Below are 12,044 nucleotides of genomic sequence, written 5' to 3' on the forward strand. Positions count from 1 at the left end.
TTCTGTATGTCTGATGCATCAGAGGGCAACATTACAAAGTGTCAGACCTGCACTGTGCTGCAGGGATTTACACGTTAGTTATCTGTGGGTGTGATGTCTTGGATGTATTTGTGAGATGAAAGCAACAAAGGAAGACACACAAACACACTCACACACAAGCACGCACGCACGCACACACATACACACACACAGACACAGACACGTACAGACACACGCACGCACACGCGCGCACCCACACATAAACAAACATGCAGACACACTTTTTGTGATGTCCATATGTTGCTGTGGCCCAAAGGGGGGAGGGGGAGAGAGTGAGAGAGAGAGAGAGAGAGAGAGGGAGAGAGAGAGAGAGAGAGAGAGAGAGAGAGAGAGAGAGAGAGAGAGAGAGAGAGAGAGAGAGAGTGAGTGTCTACTACTGGACTTAAGGAGTGGCGAGGTAGTTGTTGAAATATTTTAAGTGGGTCACTGGATTTGTTTGAGTAACGCAGCCATCCAGATTGTGCATAAGGTGACATCACGTAGGAGGATGTCAATAAAAAGAGTAGAACCGTGAAACACGGCCCTTCAAAGCAAACAGCCGCCTGCAGTCACACTCTTGGCAGAACTACACACACATTTACCACGCGTTATAATTAAATGTATCTTCGCTTCTTTGGTTTAGAAGAAAACGTGCCAAGGAGGTTGGCGCTTCTTCTGATCTGTTGTAGCCAGAAGAAGTTGAACAGTGTATCAGTTCAACCGGGCTGTTACTACAACAACTCTTCCTCACAAAACCCCCGATATTGAACTGATTCAACCCGACTGATTCAAGCACAACCCGACGCCTAATACCTTAGCTTAAGGGTGATGCATGGTTGTTATATTTAGTACATAATCTAAGGTAGCCGGTTTAGTGAGAGTGTCACTTGGGAAACATGAGGGAGGACGTGTTATGAATAAGCATTTTTGACACAAAGAGCATTGCCATATAATTTGCATTTTATGCCTTAATTAAGCAAATCTTATACACAATAACTCCCATGCCATGCCACAGAACGTCACTGTATATCTCTGGTGCATTTCAAACACTGATTTAATGCGTGCAAGTGATCTGCTGCAACTACAAAATACATTTCAAATTTCAATGCACTAAGTTTATCACTTACACTTTACACTACACTTCACACGTTACTACACATAACCGATTACTTATTATGGCTTATTACCACTGTCTTAGTTTCTTTTATCATTACTCACCTTATTTTATTTTATTTTTTACATATTTTACTTTTCTTTATTTACTTTATCTTGTATGTTTGCTGCCATGGGACTGTTGAGGAACTAACCAAGCCTAAGAATTATGTAATAAAAGTAATTATAGTATAGTAACATTCTATTCCCTTTAAGAGGGCATTTCGTTGAGGGAATTTGCACACTCAAATAATATCTAACACATGAACCTGTTCAGGCAAAAAAAGGGAAAAAACATAAACACGCAAGGGAACCGTTTTCTCATGCGTCCAGATGCTAACAACTTATCCTATGATTTGCTGACCGCCGGTCTTTTAAAAGACATTGTAACTTTAGAAATGACACAACAGGAGCAGCCCCTGGGCGAGGCCAACTATCTGTACGACAGTTGGGCGACAGTGAGTATAAAACAAAGACTGCGTAAAACACTTTTTTCACCCTTCAGAGTGTACACTCATCCTTCATATATAGAAACATAAATGAACAATGTGTCAGTGGTTCGTTTAACGCAGACTTCCTTCTTAAAACGTGTCACATTGCATTCCAGTCACCCCCCCCATGAGAGAGGTGGTACGACCCACAGCCTCTTTTGATCGCTGCAGCGCTGGAACTGGAGCACAACATGTTGAGGACTGGGGGAGGCGCGCTGCTTTCCACACTAACTTTTTAATCTCGCTTGTGGGTTCATAGTGCAACTGGAGATCTTACACCCAGTCATGGTGTGAGGTTGGTAGCCCATAACTGGTTTATTTTTGGTTTTTTTTGGGGGGGTGAACGTTGCATTGCTTACCAGATCACAGCGAATAGTGATCAGTGGAAGAAGGAAGGACGCACCGCGACCAGGGAGCGAGAGAACCCGGGTCCGAGATGCTGCAGCTCGCCGCGGTGTTGTGGGTCTCCCTAACTTTGTTCATCTGCTGTCCAGGTAAGAACCTCTGCTCGTTTGGACTATCTGGTTTGGAAAGCGCACAGACACTACCAAAGAGCGCGTAAAGGGAAGGCATTGTGCAACAGAGTGTGTGTCCATCGGCTTTGCATTGTTAGTTATGTTCAGCAGTCGACCGCTTTGATTCGTAGTGAGTTGTCACAGATGTCTTTTGAAGGGACTTCAAAAAGCCAGCCGACGGGTTCAAGAACGGGCTTGGATGGTGCGTTCACCAGGTTCAGCTTCTGCAGACACGGAGCGTGTGTGCGTGTGCGTGTGTTTGTGTTGTCCTCTCTGACATTATACACTATCGCAGGTCTTGGAGATGCATAATACTGCCAGTGAGCGAAACAGATTAAAAATACTGTTGCTTATTTAGCACTTCATGCTAACTTTTTTTTATGATGGACGATTTATTATCAGGTTTTGAACTTGAACGTTTGAGTTTGATTGCAATGTTGGGTTGAAAACTGTGCGTCCACAACCAGGTTCGTGTCATGCATCCTTGTGTACTTGTGCACGCAAGAGGACAGCAGCCGTGATTGCAGGTGGAGTTGGACCGGGTCCAGTGGTTGGAGATGATTCAACCCGAAGCAATAGTGCTGTGTTACCCTTCAGTAAACTAAATGTGGCTATGTTTTCTCTAACACCTTGTATATACAACATGTTAGAACCGTCGCTGGAATGCATGCAGACCTTTATCAGGACACACACACACACACACACACACACACACACACACACACACACACACACACACACACACACACACACACACACACACACACACACACACACACACACACACTTAAGATCGCGGCACAGTCCTTAGGCATGTCATGAAACGACTTATGACACAATAGTAAAATTGAACCTGTAATTGGCTGGGTTTGGTCGTGGTGCTCCTGCCCTGATATGTGTCGTGTGACAGATTCTTGAATGTCACCATGCGACTCTTAAATGTCACCAAGATGGATTCAATATTATATTGGAAAAACAAAGGGACCCTTAGATTATTCTAGTCCTGTGGTTAGTTTAGGTTCCGTCGCAAAATCTACCTCCTTTATCTCTATCTGACACACACACACACACACACACACACACACACACACACACACACACACACACACACACACACACACACACACACACACACACACACACACACACACACACACACACACGGACACGGACGGACGGACACACAGAGACAGAGAGAGAACCATTGATTATCGTAGGCATGGTTTGTCATAAAGCAATTAAGTCCCTCTTGCCATTACTTGTCTGTCTTGCCTTGGACTCTTGTTTTGTGTGCCATGCGGAGCTTTTCCCTGGCTTTCTTTTGTACGCGTTCAGTCTGTATATATTCCACAAGATTGAATGCTGTCGTTTTCATGAAAACCGTCTTGTATTGCAAACTGTCCACGGCCGTGCAATGTCTGCTCAGCTGAGTGTGTGTGTGTGTGTGTGTGTGTGTGTGTGTGTGTGTGTGTGTGTGTGTGTGTGTGTGTGTGTGTGTGTGTGTGTGTGTGTGTGTGTGTGCGCGGTCGAGGTGCCTCCTCAGCTGAGTCTAGTGGTCTTGGAGTAATGGGCTGAGTTGGACTAATGGCTTGTTGGAGAGGGTATTATGCCCTTTAATGATGTGCTGTGGGAAAGAAGGCCGGCCCTTATTGTGCCACTAATAAAATCAACTGGCCCTGCGCATTCCCCTCCGGACTGAGCTCATTTACAAATCAACTATTGATTGCGGCCGGAGTCCTGGAAGGGAGCGGGGAGTGGCGGGTGTTTGTTCTGGATCCGTGGCCGAGGTCAGCCGCGCTGGTCGGCACAAAGGAGACGCAGGAGATCCATAGAGCGGACCGCAACGATTTCAAATAAAAAGATGTGTCTCCCGTAGAGGTTAGCCGCGTACCAGTTAAGAGGTATTGGCAAAACACACAAAGGCAGCGGGGGCGTTGCATGGGGGGATGAATCTCTTTTTTTTTTCACATGTCCTTGAGGTTGCAGCCTTAGGGCTCCGTTCCAGGCAGACTCCTAATGGCGCCCGGGGGGGGGGGGGGGGGGGGGGTTGGTTTAGTGCTGTATTACTAACTGTGTAGACGGGCTGGAGTCTGAACGGACTGCAGTTACAGTGCTGGGGGGTGAGGTAGGCCATCACGCTGAAGATGGTGATGATGATGATGTTGTTGATGATGAGTGGGAGACGTAATGCCAGGGTTGTAAACGGAGGATGGGGTTACTACTAAAGAACATGTGAATGGACCACACGGGCCGAATTGAATTATTAATAACGAAACGTATAAGTCGAATCTCGATCCAATCGGATGTGTTGACGTCCTTTAAACATGGCGTCCTCTGTGGTTGCGGTTTTCCGCCGCACCGACATCCATCAGTGAGTCCTGCATCAAAAGCTGGACCACGATGGAAGTGGAGCCCGTCGTGGCCCAGCAACTCTGCCTCTGTTGGCGTTCGCCGGACAATCCAAACACAAATGGCCGCTGCGGCTGTAGCCCCTCGGTGGATCCAGCTCATTGTTGTTCCGGCTAGCTGTGTCCGGCGGCGGCCATTGTCGAAGGCCCCTGCCTCTTTGTTAACCATCTCCTGTGCTGTACTCGGCTTCACCCCAGAAAAAAACGACCAATGAGGGCACAGAGCCGTCCGAATGTGCGGATACTCCAAGGAAGTTGTTTACAGAAGTTAACTCGGCCCGGCTGCCCATGCAGCTCTGTCATCCACTGAATAGATTGATGGCAATGCAGACAATCTAGGTGTGTGTGTGTGTGTGTGTGTGTGTGTGTGTGTGTGTGTGTGTGTGTGTGTGTGTGTGTGTGTGTGTGTGTGTGTGTGTGTGTGTGTGTGTGTGTGTGTGTGTGTCCCTGGTCTAGCGGGTTAGGTTGGTGTGACTTGGCCTTTTAGCATAGCACCAGGGGAGAGCTGGCCAGGCCACCTGATACCCCCAGTGGGCCCTGTGTGTGTGTGTGTGTGTGTGTGTGTGTATGTGTGTGTGTGTGTGTGTATGTCTCTGCAGAGGGGATGGAATTGCACCTCCAAGGTAGCAGAGAGAGGTAACCTACCATTACTTGACTCCTAAGACACACACACACACACACACACACACACACACACACACACACACACACACACACACACACACACACACACACACACACACACACACACACACACACACACACACACACACACACACCGATAAGGTCTAGGAGGGGGGTAGTTGGTGGTGGGGTTGCATCTGATTGCAGCACCCGCCTCTCTCTCTCTTAAATCTCCACCTTCCCATGAATCACCTGGTCCTCTGTGGTGAGGGGCTTTTTTCTCAAACAGTTATGTGTGTGGGTGTAGGGGTAGGAGTGGTGGGGGTGCTTGTATATGGTTACCTAGTATAAATCCCCAGAGCCCATTTTGAGGCCATGTTCACTTGCTGACTATATTGTCACCCATGTTGGCTTTCGGAGGGACACAAACAAACATGGAAGCCAACAGACCTGGGCAGCCCCCTCTCCCGCGGGCATACAGCCGGTTGTGTGTTTGGAGAGGATTAGTTGAAATCTGTGGCTCTCATTGTCTCAATGGTGGACTGCTGTGGAGGACCACTATATAAGTGTTACTGTGTGTGTGTTACTGTGTGTGTGTGTGTGTGTGTGGTCTTGCTCGATGACAACTCAAGGGCACATACTTATAGATCAGAGACACATATAGATCTGGGGTAACCCAAGTCTTTGGTTGTTAGGTGAATGAAAGTCATCTTTCATTTCTGTGAATTCTCGGTGCTGTCAGCTGTGCCTCTTCTTCCGTCACAGCACCATATCACTGAGAGGAGAGTTGCATACTGTTTGTAGAGGCCGTAAAGAATTACAATTGTTGCCCAAGGAATGGGGTTCCTTGTTTTGTTAAATGTGACGTGTGTGATGTTTTTATCTTCCTTATTGGGTCAAGTTTTCTTTTTGTAAGAATCACCTTGGGAAGGAAGTGTTTGCCCTTTTGTAGGGACATTTTATTAATGGGTAATGGGCATACCCATACTATAGCAACACAGTTGCTCATGAGTTATTTTTGGACAGAGGGGTGGTGGAGGAAGTTGGAACCGGCGTCCTAGATTAGATAAAGGGGTCCAGAGGACATAGACAGATATTCATGGTTGGCAAGGGAGACAAGTCTTGGCTCGATGAGTCTGTATACAATCGACTGACATCAGAGTGGATAAGAGGTCAGGGTATGAAATACTCCCCTTGCCACTGGCTTTGTGAGTCACTGTTCTTTGTAACACCCTGCTTGCTACTCCCGACGATGGCGGGCTAAGGGGTTTGCATAGTACATGAGGGTGTGCATAGTACGTGCCCGTCTGTGCGCACGCAGGCTCCCTGAAACATGGTAGGCCAGCCTACAAACCTCAGCGTATCTCCCCTTGCCCCGAGGCTTTGGACAGTAAAGAATAGGAGGCAAGCGATTGGTGACTGTGGGTCAAAACGGTAACACAAACACAGGTGCTTTGGTTGCTTTTGTAATAATTGTGCACGTATGCATGCATATGCTGCTCGTGTCCTACAGAATGGGCTGTAGCAGATGGATATTCAAGAAGGGTGCATTGATTGATTCTGTGTACGTTTGTAGTTCTTCAATTTAAAGTATTTGAATTTCATATTTTTTGTCAATCCATAAGTTTGTTTGAATCATTATCAGAGCAATCTCTAAAAGATTGCTGCCGCCCCCATCTACATGCCTTTGTTTACCACAGGCACCTGTGGTCTGGCCCTCAAATTGCCTGCAAAAGATGGTCGGCTACATACTGTGTGGACACACACACACACACACACACACACACACACACACACACACACACACACACACACACACACACACACACACACACACACACACACACACACACACACACACACACACACACACACACACACACATATTCCCGCCATATACATACCATAACATTAACAGACGCGTGGATAAAAGTCCCTACATTCAAGCTCAACACACCTGCTCACACATCTGATTCATTACTGGAATAGCCAAGGATTCGGTGACACATTCTCAACCCATGGTGGATTTATGGTCACTTTTCCTTCAATCCCCTGCCCGTGTGCCCAAACTCTACTGCTGCCAGAACACACCTGCTCGGTATCTGGTGTCGTTCCTAGAACCAACCTGGGGAAACCAAGACGGGGCACACTATGTCGTCTGTGCTGCTGAACATACTTCCGTTGTTTGGTGTTGTCTGAGCATGCACTCGCCAATCTGTTGGTTTTCCGTACCGCTTGGCAAAGGAGGAAGGCGCACTAAAGAGAGAGAGAACCTCCGCTAATGAACTAAACTGAAGCTTTTAAAAAACAGCACACACTCGCCCCACACAATCACTGCATTTAGGCCCGAAGACATGTGAGATTTCCTGCCGGCTTATATGACCTCAGAGTTAATTTGCCCTTCTCGAATAACATCTCACTGTTGTCCTGTGAGCATGGAGGAGAGGTGATGTCACCAGGAGGGAGAGCACTGAAACCTTACTCCAGATTTAACACAATGGCCGTCTCAGGTGCAGATAGTGAGGTAGTCTACATATGACCAGTGTTGTTCCTACTAACCAGAACCTTTTTTCTTTTCTTTTTTTTTAAATACGTTGCATATCCGTCAAAGATCTGTCCGACTTGTTTGCCATCTCCGTGTTGTTTTTATACTGATAATCGACATTATCTTACAGCAAACTACATTCAGGCCTGGGGAAGATGAGGGTGGTGATTGCTGGTGGGGTTCTTGATTAAACAAACTGGATTCTCCCATTGAGGCTGGGAGCAGAATTAGGGAAAACGGGAGCAGGAGGTAGGGCTGGCCTCCAGAGAAATAGGGGGAGTGCTACTGAAAGCGCTGCGCTCCCTAATGAACTCGAGTGGGCCATAGAAGTGGGGCCTTTTCACAGAGAGGACAAAGTGTCAAAACAAGCCCAGCCCTTCTTGCTGCTCGCCGGGGCTAAACACGGCCTTTTAACTCTGGGAGTGTGGGCGTCTGAAGTGCAGGCCGGCCGCTCCAAACAGAGGAGGGAGGCGGAATGTTCTTGCTAAAACAACGGCCTCTTAAATGAAGCCTCGCTTTTTTTTTTTTGGGCTTTTCCTTTTTTTTTTTTTTTTTCTCCATTTAGCTCTCCTGTTTCCACCAGCCCTCGCGCACCCCTCCCCCCGCCGCTTGTATCCCCCCCCGACTTCTAATTAGAACTACTCTTGCACAGGGAGTTGAAAAGCCCATATATTTCACGAGTAGGGGCCCTCAAAAGGAGAACCCCCCCCTCTTTTGGACTGGCAACTCTGCAGCACTGTCGCCCCTGATGAAAGGGCCTTGAATGCGTCACCGCAAAAGCCCTCAATCCACCACTAAAGACTTGTGTACTCTCATGTCCTCTCAGTTCAGTCTATTCACCTCCTGTTTCTGAGGTTCCACAACGCCACCCCGCCCCCCTGCCTTCCCCCCAGCTAAAACTCTTTCCCCTGTTTTTTTGACCCAAGCCCAGGCTTGCGTGGCTGCTTGGAAGAGTCTGGGAGTGGGATATTGTGCCCAGCCCTGGTCTTGTGCTGGGAATAAACGCTGCTATGGCTCATTTAGCCATGGGTGAAAAAGGCAGGAACAAATATGTCTGCGGCTCAAAGTCCATCCCGGCAATTACAGCGACAGATTAAAGAGCTGGCCTGGCAACTAGGTTTTTATTCTGCTAAAACCGGCTGGTTATATCATAACCCCAGCTGATAAGGCCTGTGGCTGAACTATGGTGTTCAGAAATGGCTATTTCATATAAGTAGGGCAAGGACAAAATAATTTTAAATCACAAAACGAACGGCACTATAAAAGTTGTCTTACTTTTGACCTGTTCAAGGGTCTTTTTTATGTTGGGTTAAACATTGTTTTTATTATTTTATTGCCTCGCACATTGAGGCGTATTGCAAAAAAATTACATTGGGTCATAAATAACACAATGGTCCATCTGTGAAGGCAATCATTCTCTGGATCCATCCGGGGGCAAGAGTTTGAATCTGCTTTGTATGTTGATGGATGGTGACCCAGCAATGGTACAAACTCATGTCTGATCAAAGACAGTTTGTCTGTCGGACGGGTCAAAGCTATTCAGAGAGAGTATCGTATCCTACTGAGAGTCTTCTCAAATGGGTCGCCATGATATTTCTACTTGTGGCTCTGGTGATGCATGGGGTTGCTATCGTAATTAGCTGCCTATTTTAGTTGTTATCTTGTGTCCGCCATTAGCAGATTGCTCCCTAGATGTCAGGCAAGGTTGACTGTCATACGTTGTCCTCGTTTTAAATTCGGTCCAACTGCTGTCACGGTCCAATATGTTTCCTCTTAAAGAGTGGTTTCCGCTCCTGGGAGATTAATGCGTGTTGCTGGCTTTTAACTGGGAGGCCTCTGCTTTATGTGTGCATCTGCTTACCGTCATTGTCACCCCCAGCGGAAACACCACATGGTCATGGAGATAATTGTTTCCTTGTCAGACTGGGGGAGAGTAGCCTTGCTGAACCATTTGGCAGTAGGTAATGGTCACCAAAACGTCTCTGTTTTAAGGTAGGTATGGTAAAAAGGCCATTTGGAACTCAAACCTTTTTTATGGCTTGTAAAAAGTTATGGACCAAATCCATCCCACAGACCCATTTGGTTTTTCACCAGTTTAGTTTTGGCTCACCCCTGTTTCCAATATGTGACTCGGCCGAAAAGTGTTGTCCCGTTCAGCTCGGTTTTTGCGTCTTTGTCGGGCCTGACGTTAATCCAGGCCCTCTGGTACACAGGCATGGAAGATCTTAGCTGTTCCAGGCACCCAAGGCGCTCCAAGATCCTAGCCAGGTGTTTGCCCTCCAGGGAGAGGAAATCCTACACACAGCCTTATCAGAACCATGCAGCGCTAGGACCCGATCCTTAGTACTGGAGCGGCACATTGTGTGACGTTTTATTAAGGATGGATTTATCGAAGGCTTGAGCTGCCGATATTCTTCCGCAGTCGCTCATTCTGCTTGCCAATTGCCCTCGGGTAATGGTTTGAATTTGAAGAAGAAAAAACATAAGTAAAACCTAATGGAAGGTTACACAATGAGAATACAGCGACGGATCCGAACAGATCTGAAACACAGCTTTGCTGTACATGTCAGCCAACTCTGTGTGCATGCCAGTGATGCAGCAAAAAGGAAACTGCACCATATTCTTCTGAAACCGCAGCAATCGTTCATATTAACGCACTGACAAATCACCGTCCGGGCATCGCACTTTTGATACATAGAATTCCTTCATTCCAGTGTTGTGTAGGCCCTGTGAGTGAACAGCATGTCGAGTAAGCACAGGCTTTTGGACATTACGTCAGGGAGCAGTCTCCCGTCGTTGACTCCCGGACTGCCTGCAGGCCACTTTAGACAGTAGATTGATCACCATAACCTTGGCAGATGGCAGAGAGGCAGGGACGCTACTTTAGCCGGCCGTTCATAAAAGACCTACACTTCCCAAATGGCTAATTTAATGGTGGAGGCTGTGCACACAAACACCTTCCACAAAAGAACCATGAATCGCGGGGGGGCCTAAATGGCACGTTTCAAGGCGTATTCTGTTGTTGATGTTGTTGTAATGTTGCCATCCCTCCCAGTCGTCAACGCGGCGTTACTCTTCAGTGTCCCCGTTAGAGGAAGCATTTGGGGTCAGGGTTAGACCCTTATTTGGACCCCGTGCGTGAGCTGGTGGTCATGGCGTAAGCTGTGCTAGCCTAGCTAGCGCCATGTGGTCGGGCGTTTGTCTGATCTCTCCTAAATTACGCTAGCGGCAGTAGCGCCAGTTGTTGTCTGAACACCAGCGGGACTCTTTTAAAAGGGAGACGGATCGGGAGTGGAGTGAAGGAAAGGGCAGGGAGAGCACAATCATGACGCCAATAAATCTGGCACAGTGTATGTTCCTGCCCGCAACCCATCCCTGCTCCAACCGCACATCTCATGCCAAAGCCCCCACAGGTGCAATAGCTTAAAGGTGTGTGTGTGTGGCTACCCGTCCCTGGGCGGTTGTCGACACCCTGTGTGCGTCGGCTGGTGTTTTTGGATTGTGTGCATGCATGTGTTTGACAGGTGTCAGGGTTAGGCCAGTTGCTGTGCAGTCAGGGCAGCTCGCTGCATAAAGGGCCTCAGCTGGTGCCTGGCGCCCATAGTAGTCTACTCGGATATGTCTCCCTGGCAGCGGGCAACACACACAGACACAGACACACAGGAACAGAGACGCACGCAGACACACTAGCGCACAGGAACAGACACACACCCGCACACGGAGAGACGGACACACACACGGAGAGAGACGCACACGCACACAGGAACAGACACACACCCGCACACGGAGAGACGGACACACACACGGAGAGAGACGCACACGCACACAGGAACAGACACACACCCGCACACGGAGAGACGGACACACACACGGAGAGAGACGCACACGCACACAGGAACAGACACAAACCCGCACACGGAGAGACGGACACACACACGGAGAGAGACACACACACACAGGAACAGACACACACACACACACACACACACACACACACACACACACACAGACACACAGACACACAGACACACAGACACACACACACACACACACACACACACACACACACACACACACACACTCATGGAGACAGAAACACGGATAAGACCACATTGGGAATAATGGGCACAAACTCTTACTGAACAGCTTTGCCTTCTTTTTCCGCGCTCCCCTGTCACAGCTGAAGCCGTCCTTGCTGGCTTCACACCCCCACGTCTCCCCATCCCCCCTGTGGCTTTAGGTAGAGACAGTCATCAGGTTGAGTGGTGCCAGGCCTTGGTATAATTGGATT

General features: G+C 48.1%; 1 protein-coding gene across 3 annotated transcripts in view; it reads left to right on the forward strand.

Moving 5' to 3' along the window:
* The first annotated feature begins 1,860 nt into the window (after positions 1–1,860).
* The window catches only part of lrp4 (low density lipoprotein receptor-related protein 4), a 78,491-nt gene continuing 68,307 nt past the window's right edge, over positions 1,861–12,044 (forward strand). For all 3 annotated transcript variants that reach the window (XM_030377383.1, XM_030377384.1, XM_030377385.1), the window contains exon 1: positions 1,861–2,155. In XM_030377383.1, coding sequence (XP_030233243.1) covers positions 2,098–2,155 — 58 coding nt within the window. In that variant the 5' untranslated portion in view covers positions 1,861–2,097. The remainder of the gene's footprint in view (positions 2,156–12,044) is intronic.

Source organism: Gadus morhua, chromosome 14 (assembly GCF_902167405.1).
Source record: "Gadus morhua chromosome 14, gadMor3.0, whole genome shotgun sequence".
Classification (NCBI taxonomy): domain Eukaryota; kingdom Metazoa; phylum Chordata; class Actinopteri; order Gadiformes; family Gadidae; genus Gadus; species Gadus morhua.